Here is a 22,029-nt window from a genome sequence, read left to right on the forward strand (position 1 = left end):
AGTGCCAGTGACAGGAACCGATCCAACTGAGGTCAATAGGAGTCTCCACACAAGAGGAAATAGAGGGTCAGTTTTCGGTGGAAATATGCGCTGAGCCCATGCTGCGTTTTGAGCCGTTTCCTTTTGGGGGCACTAGGTCTACCCACACAAGTGAGGTGCCATTTTTATTGGGAGACTTAGAGTAATGCTGTGTGAAAGGAAGTTTGTGGCTCCCCGCAGATTCCAGACATTTCCATCACAAAAACAGTAGGAAAATGTGTGTTTTTTAGTCAAAGTTTGAAGTTTGCGAGGGATTCGGGGTTAAAAAATGTGGTGAGAGCCCCACAAGTCAGCCCATTCTGGATACCCCTAGGTGTCTAGTTTTCAAAAATGTACAGGCTGGCTAGGTCTCCCTAGGTGCGGGCTGAGCTAGGTCCAAAATCTACATCTACCCACATTAGAAAAAGAGGGTTGTTTTTTGTGAGAAAATGTGATGCATTCATGTTGCGTGTTCACCCGTTTCCTGTCATGGTCACTATGCTTACCCACACAAATGAGGTATCATTTTTATTGGGTGACTTATGGGAGCATAGAAAAGTAGAACATTTGTTATTACCAATTGCTGCATTTGTGCCTTTCGAATGTAAACCAGTGTATAAGAAAGATTACATTTTGAAAAATACCCTCCAAATCATAAGTTAGCACAGGTACCCACAAATTCAGAGATGTAAAAATAACCACTGCTGCTACCCTCTATATCTTATGCCCATTTCAAAAATACATAAGATTCCTTAATACACATTTTTCACCATGCCTATTTCACTATAAGAACTGGTCTATACTCAGTACTCAATGAAAAATCATTGGACAGTGCAGCCCAGTTGTTTGCTCTGGGTACCTCGAGTTCTTGGAGAATCTACAAACCCTACATATCTGACCAACCAGAAGGGTCTAGCAGACATAATGGTATATTGATTTTGTTAATCGGCCATCGTGACAAAAAGTTACAGATTAAAATGTTGTTACAAATGCCTCTTTTGCTACTCATTTTCAATATTTATTTATTTCAACGGTTATTTTCGTTTGGGAGAACCTTAAGGGATCTACACATAGGACCCCCTGATGAATTCAGAATTTTGTCTGCTTTTCAGAAATCAATAGTGCTTCTAGATCACCAATGGGTTTCACACTGGTTTCCACCACAAACTGAAAGTAGGTTGAGAGCACAAAAATAGGGAAAATAGGGTACTTCTTAGAAAAATGCAAAAACAGTGGTACAAAATTAGGTTTTTCAGTTCAGCCCTGCCTGTTCCTGGAAGCTCACAAGATTGTGATATTAGTACAGCAAATCATTTGGGGCTGGCATTTTTAGGGGAAAAACAGACACTTTACCTGGCACACTTTTTCTCTATATTTCTAAAAAAACTCAACATTTTGCTATATTTTGCCTATTTCCTCAGTCCCCTGCAAGGGAATCTATAAACCTTGGGCACCTTTAGAATTCCCAGAATGTTTGGAAAAAAAGACACAAATTTGGCATGGATAGCTTATGTGGACAAAACGTTATGGAGGCCTAAGCGTAAATTAGCTCAAATGTCCAAAAAAAGGCTTGACACTGGTGGGGAAAGGCCTATTAGCAAAGAGGTTAATGAAGAAATCCATACAGTACCCCCTTTTCAGTGTTGAGCTATCAGCGGAGTTAGATTGGAAAACATCGCTTTCAGAAAAAAATGGCACTTGAAATGTACATGATAATTCTCAGCAAATAAGGACTATTCAATATTTGACCATTTTTAGCAAATGAAGGTTTGTGGTTGATGCCAGTTAAACCTCAAAGTTCAATGACCAAATGAAGGAACTTAGAGTTTGGCCATGTTCCTCTGTGTGGTCACAGAACTCCGGGTGACTTGAAATATCTACTTATTGTATGGCAGGGGGCACTTCATTCCATATATATTTCACATATGGTTGAAACATGTACAATTTTCGTGAACTTTTCTCTTTATCCACTATATAGATCAAGAAGAATAGCAATAATATTACTGTAAAGCTCAGAAGATATCATGTGACAATAACAATAGTAAGAAATTCTGGCAAGTTAATGAAATACAATAAATACAAAATAAGCAGGATTCACACTTAGGATGGGGAAGACTAAAGCAGGAAGACGTCAACTGGGACAAAGATGAGGCAACAAGAAACAGGGAAACAATGTAATGATGTGTAAATGCAAAGACATGGACTCTGGCAGATAGGTTGAAAACTTTTTGGGATAATAGACGTAAATAGTACCCCCAAAAAAGTAAGAGTATACAACATCTGAGAACATTGGCCAGCCTTTATGGACTATTACAACCAAGCAAGTTGCCAAAAGAAAACATATATTTTTATCATGACAAAGGCCCTCGTTATAAGGGTGCCAAGAATGCCAAAGCAGTGGTCCCAAGAACTGAATTACCAATAACATAAGTACCAATATTTCTGGGATGCGGAATACAGCAGCATTACAATTCAGACCCTGAGAACCTCAAAAGTAGGAAATTACTGAGAAAATCGAACTTGCCATATCTGATTCCCAGTGTATTTCCCCATGTTTTCACCATTTTCACGTGGAATGCCATCAGCTTTTAGGAGGTCGAATGTCTGAAGGGATTACTGGGGAGTTTGGTATTCCTGTGTCTCCCATAATTACTTATTTGGTCAGAAAACTTCTCTCCAGGCGAATCTGGAATTACTCAACACTTGTAAAGGAGAAAAACGTAAATCAAAAATAAAGGTGCAAAACCTCACTTCTGAACTGATATACCAGATTTAAAGCACAACTGATAACTTAAGACAGAACTATTAAGACGTATTTCGTTATCACCTGAATTCAACTTCCACAAGGCTGAGTTCTTTCAGGTCAGCGCTCAGCTCAAATGCTCTCAGAATTGGATCCTCCTCGGTCAGCATGATAAGGGCAGGGCTGGCCAAACAGCGGTAGATGTCAAGACGAAACCTAGAGCAAGGAACGATGTAGAGGGGAAGAACGGTAACACGTAAATGACCAATTTATTGCAAGATCTTGGTTTCGCTAAATAACATAAGAACATAGCATCAGCCAATAACACTTCGCAGAAGTGAAAGAATTATAATAATAAGGAGCCAGATGTATTGTTAATACTCACAGTATCCTGATCGCAATTTGCAACCAGTATTTTTGCAACCAATATATAATTTTCTGAACTGCCCTATGTACAAATAGGTGTGTTCACAAAATTCAGATTGGGAGTGGGTTGCAACTTGATCTTCCTCGTTAATATTCAAAACCTAATGTGGCTCACTCCGATTGTGGGCCATCACAGGGATTGTGACATGCTAAAGTCAGCAGGTCACTACTATGCGTGTGATCGCTCTTCAATAAAATAACCTTTTTTAAAGAAAAGTTTACTTTTATTTTGTAATTGTTTGAGTGTTAACAGAGGACCCACAGCTTACTCCCCAACAAACTGTTTGTTTTTTTAATCACAAAGGGTTCCTATAGAGACCTCTTCCCTTTTGAAAATGGGATAACGCCCCAACTTAGGGTCGGTAAAATGACAATCTTTTGTGACCAGATTTTAGTCACATAACATTGATACATATCATGCTAGCTTGATACTTGTTACGAAGGTAGGCCTACAACACGCGCTGTCCCGATACTCAATAAATTATTATCCATTTGGAATCCCATTTTAGCTGTCTGAAAAGCTTTTCCGACTTCTAAAATGGGATGAGTCCATAGCAAAAAAGCATTTTTAGGGTCGCAAATGCCAAATCAGAGCATTTGTGACCGCTAAAAAGCTTCGTGCATATAGCCTAGGAGACATCAGGCTCTCACCCTGCATTCCTGGCTTTAGGCCCTGGCATATAAATGTGACGAAACAAGTAACAATGTAATTGGAAAGGAGATTAGTTCCCATCATTGTATCCATCTAAAGCCGCTTTCTGGTAAGGCCTACATGCAATCTTCACTGGGACAAAAAGGTGTTTCACTTACTTTGAAGGTCATATTTCTGTTCGCGGTGACTTCAATTCCTTAAATGGCCACGTTTGCTGGCTATATTCTGCTTTCCATAAATTATTTAGCGTGCACCAACACATTAAAGCTATATCCAGTGTTACAGCAATTGCCTATTTAAATACAAATGTCTAAGCCACTATACAAGTGGTTTTCAACAAAAAATTCACATCTAAGCGCATTAATTTTGTATATACAGGCACCACAGCAAAAATGTAATTAAGATCACAGGCACTTTTCACAGGGAAATAAAAAATACATTATCTATTTGGTCTACACTTTTAGCAAATTTTGACTAAAATTCTGAAATTCAAATAGCTTTTTGGATTTCACACTTTGTGGTTTATCGGATGTCGGGATAGACACTATTAAATATATTATTTTATGGTTTGTGCACCGTTCAACACAATGTTCTCCTTAAAATGCAAAAAAGTGAAATAGATTCAATAGAATTGACTGGGTCAACTAATTAAGTTAAAAAATGGTGAAAAAATATTCCTGCCATTTTTGGGGAAAAAAGAGCTTAAATGAGGTCTGGATTTATCCGTAATTAGATCCTGCGCAGAGTAACCAATGTCATATTCAGACAATATCCACGGTCAAAAACAAGTGTAGTTCGTTTTCTTTGGCAGAACAAATGTACATGCTGTAAATGTTTAAAAAAATTGCACATGTGAACAATTAGCAAAAGTAAAAAAAAAAGAATATGCATCTGCAATAAAATGTCCCCATAACTGTCATGTTCCTACAACTCACAGGGATCCACTCACTACCACTTGAATTTCGCTGACTTTCAATTTTGGGCTCGAAACATAACATACCTTCAACAGAGTTTTTTAGAGAAATTTATGACTTTTATAACAAACATTAATTTCGCTTCTGAGTAAAGAACGATACATTCTCCTTAACAAAGTAATTTTGGTATTATGCAAAATAAGGACCACAGAGCATCTAAGGGATACCTATAATTAATAATTAGCTTCTTTGACCAATATTTATCATGGGTTTGCGCCACCCTTACTTGTGGCGCAAGGGTGACACAAAACCTTGAATCATATTTACCATGCCACACAAGGCCACCTTGCATGGCCCTGCGTGGTTTGGTAAATGTGGAGTAACACAAGGCAGCGCAAGTCGCTGCTTTGCGTTAATCTGTCCCAGGGAGGCGTTGCATGGGAGGAGTGTGGGTGTTCCTAAGCATCCACCAATGTATTTTGGTGCACTCCCAGATTTACCATTAGTGATAGACCTGGGAATGCATCATAATGCTACGCCTCAACATGGAAGGCGTAATGAGGAGAAATATTTTATATCATCTTGTTTTTTACACTTTATATGTGTGCTGCATTCTGCAGCATATGTAGAAAGAGGACAATGCCTCTGAGGATTGGTTTTGGCCAGGAAGGTGTCCCTTCCTGCACAAAAACAACCCTGCCTGCAACATAGGCACCTGTGCAATATGGTGCACGGCTGCCTGCGTTGGCGCTAGGCATCAGTTTGTGCACCAATGAAGGCAGAGGCCAGGAATGTTAAATACAGTGCATTCTTGCCCTCTCACTTTCACACAGCCCAGCGCAGCAGGGTGGCTTGGTGCGCTGTGGGTACATTTAATAAATATGCCCCTTTGTTTCTCCAAAAACTAAATCTCTGCGGTCTTGATACCTATGGAATCCCACGGGGTGAGATTTCCTGTTTAGGAACTGTGGTTTCCAGAAGCTACTCAAAGATAGCAACACATCACAACCATTTATTTTCACACATAAATTTCATACACTAAGTGTTATTTATATAGTTTTGGAAGGCCCCCTAAAAGCTCTGTGACCTTCTTGCACAAGGAGCTTTCTTTTATAAGGATGATGAAATGCTTAAGCTATGGGGATCAAAAGTAAGGTTCGAGGAACCATGGTCCCCACACTTAAAGTTGCTGATGCTTGGGATCTGCAAATATCCAATCACCATCCATGATCAAATGTTACCCAAAACCAAGGTCTCTTATGAAGTGTGGGCTGAAACACTATTCCCCTCATACCCTTTTCCCCTCACACCTCTAGCACCCATCTACTATTTTCCACCGGAAATGCTTCACCAACCCTCCTTTAGCTGGAATCAGGGTAAGACCCCCAGACTGCATGCTTTTTATGACATGGGCGGATTGAGTACTAATGAAATACGCCCTTCCCCACAACACTGCATATCACGTAGGACAAGCCTTACACTAGGTAGGGCTCCCGAAGGCCCGCTTGGCCATGGAGAGAGACAAAAGCCATTGGATCACTAGTTCACTCAAACGTCCAGCACAAAGGCATTTCATGGCTCTACCGATACATACTCAGCCTTACCTCCGTCAAGAAGCATTCGTATATGGTGCTATGGGAAAGGGAATTAGGAACTGAAATCTCCAAAGACACGTGGGGGTGAAATGGCAACGGGCATCTAGCTCGTCGGTTTGCCTTCGCCATAAACAAAATACCTATAAACTGGTCACATGTTGGTATTTGACTCCAGTACTGCTGCACAAAATGTTTGGGAGCCCAGAATCTTGCTGGAAGCGGTGCGGGAACGAGGCACATTTTTGCATGCGTGGTAATCTTGCCCGACTATCTAATCTTTTTGGGAGGAGGTACTACATAACATACGCAGTATGACTAATGTGGAACTTCCTCGAGATCCCTTGCTGGTCTTTCTGGGTGATCTTGACTCAGAGAGAGCTCCATACATCTTACCATGACCAAGATGCTAAAATCCTCAGACATATGGGTTTTCTCTTCTTCAGATATAGCAGATGACTCTCCTTGACTTGTCTAAGCTTAGACCGCTCAGTATTTACTCTGTCACACTATAAGGGATGATAAGATATCCATGATGGAAACGATGGTTGGAATCGATTCAGGGGTTCGCTCTTGTCTTTGGTGGGAAGTGGGAGGTAATGAAAGTCTTGTGTGGGATTTCCCGGACTACTATGGCGACTTCCTTTACAGTCATGATAACTAAGCCCATGGGGATGTGATGCGTTGATTCGTCTTTCCTGTCCTCGATGTTTATATAATGTGTATTGAATGAAGCTGCTAAATGTTTCTTGTTCTTATTTAAAAAGCTAAATAAAGTTGTTAAAAAAACCAAGGTCTCTTCATTTATTTAAACATTGCAACTGATTTCAGAAAAAAAGGTGGACAATTTCTATTGGCTGCCTGCAGGAAGTACACATCAAGCATTATGTCTTCATTGTTAAGAAGGCTGCCTGATCTAAGCAAGAACATTTGACGTGATGTAGCCCAACGTAGACGGTCAGGATAATGATGAGACCATAGTGCAGGAAGAGGAGGAGTTGGGCATTCACCCAGACTCCATAGTTTGGAAGTTATTCTCCATCTTGTCTAAACACTCAAATAAATGCCACATAAGTCAAATGTACCTGATGAGAGAAGACATTAAGCTGAATGAAACTCAGTTTCTATTTGTCTGAGAATACCAGCAGCAGGAGGAAGCAACTCTTGGCAAAACATTCTCTTCAATTTTAGTATCAAGAAAAACAGAACCAAACAAAACAGCCTTTATTGAGGCGGGACAGGCAGAAAACAAATGTTGTTTTCGAAAAATGGTTTGCGTGCATAAGCATCGACGTGTGCTAGTTTAGGGAATGGCACATGGATTTGTTAAAATACTGCCAATGATCACCTAAAAACCTACCTTCACTTATTTAGCAAATCTTGAGTTACATTTTTTATACCCTCCTATAATTGTGTTTGTTTCGCTGTTTTTTGTGGAATCTTTCACAGGTTAATTTGTAGTTTCACAAAAAGGTAAAGCAACAGACCCAAAAAGGACAAGATATGCACCTTCGGTAATGCTCTATCTAGCTGCAGATTCTGTAACTTGTAAATATTTCCCAGGCATCAGACTGGATCTGGAAACTTTTCAGCAGAACCACTGCGCATAAGAAGGTGGTGCTGTGCAGCTCCACACCAATGGCATTACACTCCGCAAATGACGTGCAGAGCCTACATAGGCACCTCTCCTGTGTGCTAATGTCATTTGCTTTTGAGACTGTCCACTCCCCCAAATGCAGAGCCCCAAAAATACATTGATGTGACCACTGTACAGATTCCTAGGCTTAGGATTTTATTAATGGATAGAGTTCAAACACAGAAAGGGGAGAACTGGAGGGTCAGTGAGGATTCAGTAGCTAGATAGAGTCTCTACCAGAAAGAGCATTAGCAAACGTAAGTAACTTGTTCTTCTGATAGATTTCTTGATTCAGATTCTTTACCTTTTGAATAGATATAAAAGCAGTGCCTATTTGGAGCTGGGTCTGTAAATGGACTCAAACCAGAAAGTTCTGCAGGGCCAGGCAGGCAAAGTGCTCTTCTTGGTGAAACTGACTACCCAGGCAATAGTGATTCACAAACATATGGAGGGATGCCCACATAGCAGCTTCACATATGTCTATGACAAGGACTCTGGTGCCAAAGGGGTTGCAGGAGCTTTGGCCCTGATAGAATGAGTCCTCCCAAAGCCTGCTTTTTAGCCAGTGTATAGCAGATCTTAATTAATAGCACAATCCAGTGGGAGATGGTTCTCCTATGCTCACCCTCGCCTTTATTTTATCTCCTGAGAACGTCACAAAGAGCGGATCGGTGATGTTTAGTACAATCTATTGCAGACGCTCAGTGCTCTCTTGTGCTCCAAGCAATGGAGTCTCTCCTCCTCCTTAGTGAGGTGAGGCAGACCATAGAATGCTGGCAGGGTGATGTTTCGACCAATGTGGAAGAGCGTCACAACTTTTGGCAGAAAGGATGACCAAGTCTGAAGATTATCTAGGAAGAAGGTAGTGTATGGCTGGTTGACACAAAGAGCTTGGAGCTCAATCACATGCTGAACTGTTTTTTTTAATGAGGAACACTGTGTTGAAGGGGAGAAATCACAAGAAAAATGTGTGAAGCAGCTCAAATGGGGTGCACATTAGAAACATGAGGATCAAGCTAAGGTCCCACTGAGGCATGACAAAAGGAGTGTTGTAACCCTTTTTAAAAATCACATAACAGGGGATTTGAACAGGGAGGGTTGATCCAGCAACCACAGAAAGGCTGAAAGAGTGGAAAGGTACCACATAACTGTGCCCAGGGCAAGGACTTGCCAGGCTAAGGACAAAAGAAACATTAGCATGTCAGGGAGCTTGTCTCGAAGGGGGTCAATCTGAAGAGAACCAAGCCACAAATTGTCGCGCCGCGTACTGCAGCGCGAGCCGAACATTCGGCTCGGGCCGCACAACGCGTCTACAGGACGCGGCGCGCCCCCAGTCTGCTGTGTACCTTGCGAGGCCCCAGATTGGACATGGGGCCTCGCTCTGTCTGGGGCCTCGCTCTGTTTATGTGCACCGCGTTTTTCGTGCCCCCTGACTCCTCTTACCTGTTCTTTCCTTTTCTGTTCTTTTCTTCTTTTTCTGGGACATCTGGTTGTACCTTCCTTTATGTTTTTTCCCCTTTCCCATGTTACCTTTTTCTTCCCAGCATTCCTTGTTCCCTATTCTATATGGTTCCTAGTCTATTCTATTCTATGTACTTTTCCCTATCTAAGATGGTGTCCTTTAACTTCCTGTTGGTCGTTTCCTGTTTAGTGGTATTTAAGGGATGTGTTTTCTTTCTTTCCTTGCGCTGCAACACTTTCTGTTTTGATGGTGTCTTCGCTCCTGATTCTTAGCCTATCGGTTCTGGATCTCGTCAATTCTGTGTATTACTTACATTTTTGCCTCTGTTGATTCCTGTTCTTTTGTTCCTGCTTCAGGAATCTGTCTGTTTGGAGGTTTTTTCCCCTTTCAGGTTTTTTTTTCCTCTGGCGCTATTTCTGAAGGGCACGGTCTGTTCTTGGCGTTTCCATTGCCTAAAGCACTGTGGCTACCAGAAAGAGTTGCCCCTTTCTGGGCCAAAGCCGAACATTCAAGACCTACGCCACTCGATCTGCGGATTCCAGGCGTAAGCAACACGTGAGTCGTGACACAAATGTGTCCCATCAACAGGCATATACAGTTTGTCGGGGAAGTCTGGCTGCCAAGAGGACATCAACCTCCTTCGGAGGAAGATCATTGGTGTTCCGCTGTCACCACTCAATCTCCCTGCATGAAGGTGGAGATTTTGAAGGCACGGGTGCCAAACCCTGCCCTGTTGCTGCAACAGTAGGTCCTCCTGGAGAGGCAGCCAGATGGGAGGACAGATGCTCAAGTCAAGGAGCTCTGCATACTATCCTTTCCAAGCCCAATCCTGATCTCCTTGAGAACTTATGGCAGGAGTGGTATCAGCAGAAAGGCATACAGGGAGCCAGATTTCCACTCAAGTCTCAAGAGATAGAGAGAGAGAGAGAGAGAGAGAGAGAGAGAGAGAGAGAGAGAGAGAGAGAGAGAGAGAGAGAGAAAGAGAGAGAGAGAGAGAGAGATATGCCATGGAAACTCCAAAGCACAAAAGCACTGACATTATGGCGGTCATTCTAACCGCGGTAGGCGGCGGTCGCCGCCCGCCATGCGGTTACCGCCGAATGACCGCTCCGCGGTCAAAAGACCGCGGCGGCCATTCCGGCTTTCCCGCTGGGCCGGCGGGCGACCGCCAAAAGGCCCAGCGGGAAAACTCCTGCAACAATGAAGCCGGCTCCGAATGGAGCCGGCGGAGTTGTAGGGGTGCGACGGGTGCAGTGGCACCCGTCGCGATTTTCACTGTCTGCATAGCAGACAGTGAAAATCTTTGTGGGGCCCTGTTAGGGGGCCCCTGCACTGCCCATGCCAGTGGCATGGGCAGTGCAGGGGCCCCCAGGGGCCCCACGACACCCGTTCCCGCCATCCTGTTTCTGGCGGTAAAAACCGCCAGAAACAGGGTGGCGGGAATGGGGTCGGAATCCCCATGGCGGCGCTGCAAGCAGCGCCGCCATGGAGGATTCCCTGGGCCAGGGGAAAACCAGCGGGAAACCACCCGTTCCCCTTTTCTGACCGCGGCTTTACCGCCGCGGTCAGAATCGCCCAGGAAGCACCATCAGCCTGTTGGCGGTGCTTCCGCTGCCCTCCGCCCTGGAGGTCATGGACCGCCAGGGTCGGAATGACCCCCTATGTGTTCTTGACAGTGGTGAACAGAGCAAGCTACGGTTCCTCTTCATTCGCATTGGAGACCTTAGGACAGATGTATCGTAGGGTTTTACTGATTCTGTATCTATTGGAAAATGTGTTTGTACATATGCCCTCTTGTATCACTTCTGGGGGTAATTGCCACTAGTGGTCCGCCAAGCGCCAACAGCTGAGTTTTTTTGCCTTGGCATTCAATAATCCTGCCAGATGATTTACCACCAGGAAAGTCCAGTGGAGGTCCTGCCACTTCCAGAGGCTCAAGGCTTCGTGGCACAGGGTCCTTGACACCACCCAACCCTGCATGTTGCAGTACCTCATACTGGTAGTGTTGCCCGGAAGCACTTGAACCAGCCTCCCTTTAATGGAGGGAAGAAAGACTTTCAATGTCAAGTTGGTGGCCCATAGCTCCACAAGATTGATATGGAGTCAGGACTCTGCCAGAGATCAGAGGTTTTTGATCTCCATGTCTCTACATCTCCCAAGTGCCTGTCCCAGCCCAGGAGAGACGTATCAGTCACCACTGTCATTTCTAGGTGGGGAATGGAGAGGGGTGAGCCACTGAAACAATCGCAGTCCAGCAAGTTCCAATGGATATCCTTTCCAGTCTGCTTCAAAATCTGAACGTGGTTAGAGAGGTCCCCTTAATGTTGGGCCCACTGAGACTTCAGATCCCACTGCAGAACCAGCATATGCCACCTGGACTGCTTGACCAGCAGTATGCAGAAGTCCATCAGCCCCAGTAGCTTCAGTGTCGATCTCTCTGAAATCCAGGACCAAGGCTGAAAGACCGGGATCGCAGCTTGAATGTCCTGGACTCTCTTTCTAGGGGAAAGGCACAAAACTGAATCGTGTCCAGAATGGCTCTGATGAATGGGAGCAACTGACAAAGAGTCAGGTATGACTTCAGCATGTTGATAGTGACCCCAAAGATGAAAGAATGTTTGCCATAGTCTGGAGGTGGTTAATGACTGACTGGGGCAAGCCTGACTTCAACAACCAGTCATTGAGGAAGGGGTATACTGGCATCCCTGACTTCTGACGATGTGCTGCCACCACCTCCATCACTTTTGTGAACACTCAAGGGACACTAGTGAGCGGTGCACAGCAAACTGAAAATGCTCCTGTCCTACCACAAAGGGCAGGCAGCACATGGTAATAGGTGTCCTGCAAGTCTAACTCTACCATCCAGTCTTCAGGGTATTCAGCAGACAATACCTAAGCCAATGTGAGCATTTAGCATTTTTCATTCCAGAGGAAAGCATTGAGAGGACACAGGTCTAAAATAGGCCAGAGGCCTCTGTCCTTTTTGGGCACCAGGAGATAACAGGAATAGCACCCACATCCTGCTTCTAGAATAGGCATTCTCTTGATAGCTTCTCTGTCTAAAACGGCCTGTACTTCCTGCTGAAACACAGAAAGTTGGTCCTCCATCAGTAGTTGGGGAGATGGGGGAAGGTGCTGCTTTATGGAAAGGAAGGGGAGGGCATAGCCCTTCTAAACGATTTGTAGGACCTGTCTGATGTTATGGCTTGCCAACCTGGTAAGAATCATTGGATCCTGCTTCCCACCAGGTGGCCAAGCTCCACTAAGAGCATCTTAAGGGGGGTTTGCAGGTAGGGCTGCAGAGGGGGTAGCGGACTGGGTAATGCATTGACCTTAGCCGATGAGGCTGTGCGTATCACAGTCACAACGACCAACCTGCTGGTTGGAGTGGCTGGTGGTATGGGGAACCTTGGCTGAAACCACAAAAGGAGTGGTAGGGCTGATGCAGCAGGAGAGGTGGGGCAGATAAGCCCAAGGAGCGCACCTTTGCCTCCTCTTCTTGAACCGCCCTGAAAGCAGAGTCTGCATTGTTCTCCAAACAGGCGAGTCCCATCGAACATCATGTCCATGAGGGATGACGAGACATCGCCTGAAAAACCTGTGGGCAGCAGCCAAGTGTGGCAGCGAATGGCAACATTGGTACCAATGGCACACCCAATGGAATCGGTGGTGTCCAAGCCATAGCGAATCATGAACTTGGCATCATCCCAGCCATCCTGAATGGCTTGAAATGTAGATTTATATAGCACGGCTTGAGGGTCTCAAGGCGCTGTATATGGACACAAGGACGTTATTTGCCCAGAATCACTGGACGTTGCACTGATGCCGAGGCTCAAGCCCAGACTTCCAGCTACTGAGGCAGTTGCAAGGACAAGGACAGGCCAGAGATCATCAAGGACATCTGGGAGGACTTGAGCCACTGAGTCCTAAGGGCTATGGGAATAGCATCACAGAAAGCAGCTGGCATTCACAGATCTGAGTTCCAAGTTGATAGATAAAAATACTCATTTTTCAATGGTTTTAAAATCTCTTTGTCCAGGGAAGTAGTTGGCAACCGGTTGATTGGTCTTACTTGTAGACACATGTACTGCCGTCAGGAAGGGCATCGGGTGAGGTCAAACCAGCGCCATCTCAGAGTTGGACCACACTATTGGAAGATCCTCATCCAGCATTGTTGGAAATTGGGTCTCTAGTTGGCCGAGGTATGCATCCTGTCCAAGTAGCGACCAGAATCCTAATCAGGGTAATTCAGTTACACAGCCTAAATTAACCTGTGTTCATCTTCTGGTAGCTTGGCACAGAGCAGGCAGGCTTACCTTAAGAGGAAATGTATAAAGTATTGGTGCAACACACACCAGGTAACACAATGACAACCTCACAAAAAGGACTCCTCACCTGTTTAGAAACATAGAGGATATTTATCTGAGTAAAACAAGACCAAATCAACAAATATCCAACCAGTAGAAGTCGAAATATGAATTTTTAAAGATTAAATCCGAAATAGTGCTTAGAAATCACTAAGGGTCAAAAGGTTACTTTACGTCACAAGAGATCGGTACAAATCCAAAGTTCAGGCCGACCGCAATGGAGGGTAGGCCGGTTACAGAATGCATGCAGGGTCCGCTGAAGCAGTACCTTTGATGGGGCAAAGGATCAACATCAAAGGCACAATGTGTTGGTTCCAATCCTCGCAGTCGAAATTTCTCCCTCGCTCAAGCCGATGCGTCTGTTTTTGCAGAAACAGCTCCAGAACCCACTTCTGAGGTACAGGACTGGAAGGGGCACCTCCGGCAAGAGTAGGACTCACAGATGGCAGAGTCCAGCAGCACCATTTTAGTTGTAGGCAGTCTTTGATGTCCCTGAGACTGCTGAAAAACAGGGAGCAAGCCAGCAAGCCTTTGGAGTCACTCTGGGTTATGCAGGATGGGTCCAGTCCTTGTCCTAAGCAGGGCAGACATCAGCAAGTAGCAGGGCAGCTCAGCAAATCAGAGAAACAGTTCCTTGGAACAGTCAGTCCAGGCAAAGTGGCAATCCTTACAGCATTAAGGGCCAGATGTAGGAAACACTTTGCGAGTCGCAAACGGCAAAATCTGCCGTTTGCGACTCGCAAATGCGTGTTTTCTATGCAGAAATGCATTTTGCGAGTCGTTACCGACTCGCAAAATGCATTTCCGAATCGCAAATAGGAAGGGGTGTTCCCTTCCTATTTGCGAGTCGCAGTGGTATGCAACTCCATTTGCGACCGCGTACGCGGTCGCAAATGGAGTCGCAGTTACCATCCACTTCAAGTGGATGGTAACCCACTCGCAAATTGGAAGGGGTCCCCATGGGACCCCTTCCAGTTTGAGACTGGACCCCAAAATAGTTTTTCAGGGCAGGGAGTGGTCCAAGGGACCCCTCCCTGCCCTGAAAAAAACGAAACAAAAGGTTTCGGATTTTTTTGAAATGCAGCTCGTTTTCCTTAAGGGAAAACGGGCTACATTTAAACAAAAAAAAAACTGCTTTATTTAATAAAAGCAGGTCGCTAACATGGAGGCCTGCTGACTACAGCAGGCCTCCATGTTAGCGAGTGCCTATACTCGCAATGGGGCCGCAATTTGCGACCCACCTCATGAATATTCATGAGGTGGGTCATTGCGACCCCATTGCGAGTCGCATTCGGTGTCTGAGACACCGTACTGCATTCCAAATTGCGAGTTGCAATTTGCGAGTCGCAGGGACTCGCAAATTGCAAGTCGCAATTTGGAAGATTGCTACATCTGGCCCTTAGTCTTTACTCTGGCAGAGTTCTTCTCATGTACAGAAGTGTACTGATTTGCTAGGGTCAAAGACCATGTACTTATACCAAAAAGTGCCTAAGAATTGGGGGTGACTTCAAAACAGATCCTTGAAGTGCCCAGGTCCCTCTTTCATCCAAGCCCTGGCTTTAGACTATCAGTAGCGGGTAATCAGGCTGTTGTGTGGGGACAGGCACTTCCCTATTGAAGTGTAAGTGTGAGATCCCCCCACCCTTTCAGCCCAGGAAGGTTAATCAGAATGCAGATTAATGCAGATGAGTCCTTTGTCGCACCCACCCTTCCTGTGTTTGTAGCTGTCTGGGGGGAATGCACAAAGTGTAGCCGTCATCTAGCCCAGATGTGTATTAGAGACAAGCTGCAAGGCAGACAGAGCAGAAACAGCAGAGTAATGTCCACTTTCTAAAAGTGGCATTTCTAAAATAGTACTGTTATATCCGACTTTACCATGGAAGAGGATTTATTATTACCATTCCAATTATATGAAACGAATATGTGACAGAACAACTAGGTCCTAAACAACTATAGCCTAAACCACTACTGCTAAACAACTAAAAAGTCTCTACAACTAAGTACTGAACAACTACTGTCTAAACAACAACTGTGCCTGAATAACAATTGCCTGAACAACTAATATATATATATATTCTAAACAACTAATAAACCATAAAAACCAAAAAGAAAACCTTACCTTAAAATTAGTTGTTCAGGCAATTGTTATTCAGGCACAATTGTTGTTTAGACAGTAGTTGTTCAGTACTTAGTTGTAAAGACTTTTTAGTTGTTTAGCAGTAGTGGTTCAGGCAAGTAGTGGTTTAGACCTAGTTGTTCAGGATGTTTCCCATATGAAACATGATGTAGCTATTCCTTCCTGATCAGGAAATACAGCCTAAAAGTATACTATGGAATTCCCAATGCTGGCCTATGAGAGGAGTAGGCCTCAAAGTAATGAAAAACTACTTTGGGAGTTTTTCATTACCAGGACATGAAAAGGTTAAACATACATGTCCTGCCTGTTACTTACATAGCATTCTGCCCTATGGGCTTACTAGGGCCTACCTTAGGGGTTACATGTGTAATAAAAGGGGAGTTTAAGCCTTGACAAGAGGTTTTAAATGCCAAGTCATAGTGGCAGTGAAACTGCACACACAGGCTCTGCAGTGGCTGGCCTGAAACATGTTTGTAGGGCTACTTAAGTGGGTGGCATAATCAGTGCTGCAGGTTCACTGGCAGCATTTAACATAAAGACCCTGGGTATATGGTATACCACTTTACAAGGGGCTTACAAGTAAATTAAATATGCCAATTGTGGATACACCAGTGTTACCATGTTTAGGGGAGAAGCACATGTACTTTAGCACTGGTCAGCAGTGGTAAAGTGTTCCAAGGCCAACGAAACGATACAGAAAAATAGTGAGGCAAACAGGCAGAAACATTGTGGGACGACCAATAAAGGCTGTCAAGTCTAACAAGCATCAACAGCTTTGGTATCAGCATCAAAGTCTTAGAGACCAGCGTGGACTGTGGGATCACAGGAAGTGTCCCGACTAGGGCCAAAGGTGTCAGGGTGGACTCGAAGGGTCCAGCTGGCACAGAGGGCAAAGTCGCCAGTGGTACTCCAGGCGGAGTGCCTCTCAGCTCCTAGGCACGGAAGCACTCCTGAGTGAGTAGGTAAGGGGCCACAGAGATAGAGCATGGCTGCTCAGAACTATTTGATCTGTTGCAGAGAGGCAGATGGCTTTGGAAACTTGGGTTGTGCCAGAACCAGTTGTCCGATTGGCTTCGAAGTCAGCCGGTTACAGGAGCATGATCTACATCCATGGCACAGCCCCTGGGGTTGCACAAGCAAATGTGTGTGGTGAGGGGGGCCAAGTCCCACTTAGTTTTCTTATGCTCCTTTTTAGACCTACTGGACGACTTGGATTGTGATGAAGACAGGCCTTGCATGCAGCTTGGTGACTCCTGGAGTGAGAATGGGACTAGGACTAAATCTTAAACTTGGACCGTGACTCAGAGTGGTCTCGGTGAGGAGTCTTCTTATGCTTGGCGATATAACGTGTCACTTTGTGGTCTGGATCGCATTTGGATTCATCGATGATCAGTCACTGCAGGCCTTAGAGGCATGACTCAACCACAGGCACACTTGACGGGGATTTGTCTCAGATATGCAGAGTTCACACTATGAATTTGCACGTCTGATATTTGGTCTTGCTCTCATACCTTTGTTACCCATTACCACAAGCATGTTTTTGGTTCCAGTGGGAGAAACTCTATGTCAGAATTATTAAAGCATCTTCTGAATAAATGTACTACAAATATGTTTGATTTCTTGTGAAATATACATTTTGTTTCAGCATTTGATTCTGGGTATATTATTCTTTAGGAGGTTACTGGGAACAATATGTTGGATATATCTGAATGTATGTCAGGCTGGGACAAACAAGACAGATGAGTAGCTAATGCCTGGTTTGCTTACCTGTATTCTTCCATAATCTTAGTCTGTGTCTTCCTCGTCCCTGTCTAAGATTTCCACCCTACCAGCCAGGAAGTTTTTATATAGTTTTGATATATAGAGCCTTTCTGTTCTGGAAGAGTTAACATAAAAGAAAAGGGGTGTGGGTGGGATAGCAGGAATAGTAGCAAGGGAATGAAGATTTTCATTTAGGAATAAGCTTTTCTTCCTTCTTCTTTGTATAGGTAACTGTCTCAGGAGGCTGACCACATCATTTATTTCATGGTTGGTACAAGGACGATGTAGGTTCTGAATAATGATACTAGTAAGTGATCCAAGCACTCTTCAGTTGATGTCAAAATGTGTCAAGGAGAAAGAAAAAGGTTTCACACAAGATGATATCCTTACACCATACTAGATAACAGTGATTTCAAAATGTTTCCATCACCATAGTTACACCACTGAAATATGGGCTGAATATTTCAATTACAATTAGAAGTGCATATGGAATATTTGCAAGTTCTATATGGTTTCTACAAACCTAATCGAACATAAACTCACTGTTTGACAACTAGGATTTTTAAAATAAAAGCAATCCATTTTGCAAGTACAGTGAAGTGCTTTAATTCAAGTTTCCTATAGAAATACTTATAAGTACGCTATGAACAAATTAATGGTCTCAGACATAAACGGCCTACTACTTATTACCATTAAAAAGCTTTTATTGGAGTAACTGATATACAGGTAAATGTGGTCTAAGCAAAATAATGCTTTCAGTGATGGTGAAAGCCCATGATCTGTTCAAGCGCTCTGACCTGGAATGCCGCAGACTGTCCTTTTTGTTTTTAGCAGTGCACAGAGTACATTCACATCCTACAGCATGGGGCTTCGGGAGTGAGATATCTTGTTTCAGTAGCATGGTCAATATCTCATAGTTGTTGCGATGAGCTGCGAGAATTACTGGTGCCACATCCATGGTTGTTGAATACTCTGGGTTCTGGATCCTCTCCATTAGTTTCTAAATGGGAGCAAAACATAGGTGAGGTGGAAAACATGCAAAGGATATGCAAATATTCTAGGTTAATTTTGATAATCCACTCCATACATCTCTAACCTTGTTCCCTAAGTATACTTTTACCATGAATTCACATGCGTAAATTGATTTTATGTTTTCATGCAACAACAAATCTTTTGTTTAGGTGGTGTACACACATAATGCCTCCCTCTGATCACCCAAAATATTTTTTTTATTTCACTATCTTGAAAACAACTGTGTAGACAATGTTCTTCTGTGAAGAATTGCAGTAACGAAGAGTATTTGACTGCTAAAATATTTGAACTTTAACTGCCTCTTCCATATTGAAATGAAGGACAGAGTGTGGTCTACAACATGTAAATTAAAATTCCTGAATTCAAATGGAGATGCAGTGAAAGCAAATACAGAATTCATAGTTTCTTTGATCTAAATATAATTCGTTTTTGATATCGTAATTTTCTAGCCCAAATGAAAATCCCAAATGTATATTAAGTCATGAACAAAGTAAACATCTAGATAGTATCTCTCTGTGTTTATAGATGCACCAAACAACACAATGGATCCCAGACAAATGCTTGGGAAGGCATCATTTTTTATGCAGCCTGAAGATAAACAAAGGGCCAGCAGAAGCATTGTTTTCCACCCTAGGCAAAGTGTAATTTTCCTGTACTCACTGCTCCATATAAGGCAAACTCGGCTGCTTTTTACGGGAACCTAGGGTCAAATGTACTAAAGCATTTTCCCATAGACACAGAATGGGTAAAAGCCTTTCATACATCTGGCCCCTAGTATTCCCTATGACTGGTGGTGTTGAGGGCACCTAGTTTTGCTAATCTATCAAACTGCCCATGGACAGACACTCTGTGGTCTTAGCTTTTCTCATCTAACGGCAGACATTTTCACTCTTGTTCAGGTTATGCAAGGTCTGAGCAAAACCTTCTTTCTTTTTTTAGTTCGTATTTTTTAATAAAAGGAGTGCTGCTCTAATTGAGGATGAGTGGTCTAGAGGTTAATTTACTGCCCTTGACGCACAGAAGTTCTGAGTTCTAATAAGCAGCTTGGCAAAACATTGTTTGTTTAATGCAAATTGCTTCATCTCTCGTGTCTACCACGGAACATGCATGGCCACTACTGGAATGTAAAAGTATCTTATAATAAATGGAGGAACTATACCTAATGTCCGAGGTACCTGTGCCCTCCGGCACTACATCCTGGTTTCTGTAGTCTGGTTTCAGCTGGCCCGAGTAACACCATACTGTTTGTAAAGGCCACTACTTCTTCCTGGATCTAGAGCTACAATATATCAAACACCAAACAAAAACTGTTGTCCCATACAAAAGGGAGGCAACTTTATTCAAAATCAGACTTTAACTCTGGAAGAAACACTAGGAAGACAGTGGCCTTAACACATTTTGATATACACCATGTTCAGCCATACAAGGCAATATCGATTTTCAGTTGCCTGCATCATTTCAATCTCTTGAAATTGAACAAAATATGTCAGCAACAGTCATGTGTGTCTTTTAAGGTCTGTATTAGCTATCTCTATGTAGCTGCCAGCAACCGATGGATTCTTTGTGCACCTCTGATTTAAACAAACTGACTACTGATCTGTTATGAAGAAAATTTCCTCAGTAGCCGATTGTTAGTGTTAACTATATTGAGGCACTGCATCCCCAGGCTGCTCAATAAACAGTGTTGCTTTTGTATTAAAAAATCAATTGTGTTTGCTTGCAATGAAAGGATATATGAGTGCACTTGTGTTACCTTTATAATGCTGGTCAAAGACAACACTGATGATAGGAGCTCAATGGATTTCAGAGAAGAATGTTTCCAGTATCTTAAGCACAAGGGTGAAACAATAGGCGCTCAAAATTAGAAGTGACAATGAGCGGCCTTGCAATCTCCAAACACTAGAATGCCTCCACGCTCTCACTGCCAGAGAACAAAGAAAGACATCTGATTTTGAGCAGATTCCTATGGACCTCTAGTACGACCAGATCTCTAGTAACCAATACCCATGCACTCCTCTTCTATCTTCTTCCACCACTAACTTTGTCCGCTCTTTGGTGATTTAAATTGACGAAAACAACACAGAGCCGCATCTACTATCATGAAAGCCTCCTGATAAACACAATCCGACCACCCCACCTCATAGGTGACAGGTTGAAGAAGAGTAGACTAGAGAACTTGATGGCTGTCACAATTGCACAAGTGAAATGAATGAGGCAAGGAGGAGAAGCTGGGATTCTCAGAGATACAAGGTTTTATAATTATTAAACCCAATCCCCCAATCATGTAAAATGGTAAAATGTATATATGGAAGAACAACAACATCATACAACTTGTTAGAAGTGATACTGACTACAATGGTTGGTCTTGTTGATCGCTTCGGTCTGTGATTCAGTAGTATGTCAACAGCTCCCACAACTTCTGAGTCAATCGCCACAAGCAGCGCATCTGTGCACTATAGAAACACAAAGTTTAAAAGACTTGAAAAACAGAAACAATGCATGAACTGTTGGGCAGCAGTACAACAAATTCTATTAGTACCAATGGCGGTCGATTCTACCTAAACTTCACATAAAAACGACCTAACTAAAGATAGTGCTATATCATTATTGTTGCTTTCATACTAACAATGCTAGAACAATGTTCTACCTGTGTGTTAGGGCAGTGCAGCTTGTCGTGGTCTTTAAAGCTGTACCTGGATCTAAACTTTACTTATATTAGTGAGGAATGTTCTGCAACTCAGGCATCTGGGTTCTACATCTAAAGCCCTTTTAGCTTCTTTAGCACTTTCCAGTCTTCTTTTTTCCACATGTTGTAAAGCAGAGCTACCATAAAAGGCATTACCATGTTTGACATAGTTCAACCAAGTTGATGGTAGCTTTTACTTTATTGTATTTTATCTGTGAGGCATGAAAGGAGAACTTCCAGGAATCATCAACAAATTAGAGTATATTGGAGTGCATAATGCGTTAGCTTCGAATCAATACTGCTGTATGGTACAAATCACATAATATAAATGGATACAAATGTTCTTGGAAATATTGATTTTGGGACAGTTTCTGAAAACTTTTCTGTAGAAAAATATCCTGCACATATATCAGGCAGTTATCCAATCCTAATTATTTTGACTTACTAACATTTAGAGTAGAAGTCCCAGCAGATGATCAAACATTTTTTGTTGGGTAAGATGTCTGACATTACCCTGGGGCCACACTAAAAACAGTCCCTATTGACAAAATAGGCCAATCTGAAGTCAATGCATTGACACCCTGGACATTACAGAGAGAATTA

General features: G+C 43.2%; 1 protein-coding gene across 1 annotated transcript in view; it reads right to left on the reverse strand.

Annotated features, from left to right (window-relative positions):
- Positions 1-22,029, reverse strand: part of TRPC1 (transient receptor potential cation channel subfamily C member 1) — a 230,879-nt gene that overhangs the window by 155,992 nt on the left and 52,858 nt on the right. The window contains exons 3-5 of the mRNA XM_069213913.1: positions 21,092-21,193; positions 18,506-18,708; positions 2,846-2,977 (exon numbers count right to left, since the gene is read on the reverse strand). Coding sequence (XP_069070014.1) covers positions 2,846-2,977; positions 18,506-18,708; positions 21,092-21,193 — 437 coding nt within the window. The remainder of the gene's footprint in view (positions 1-2,845; positions 2,978-18,505; positions 18,709-21,091; positions 21,194-22,029) is intronic.

Source organism: Pleurodeles waltl, chromosome 11, assembly GCF_031143425.1.
Source record: "Pleurodeles waltl isolate 20211129_DDA chromosome 11, aPleWal1.hap1.20221129, whole genome shotgun sequence".
In the NCBI taxonomy this organism is placed as follows: domain Eukaryota; kingdom Metazoa; phylum Chordata; class Amphibia; order Caudata; family Salamandridae; genus Pleurodeles; species Pleurodeles waltl.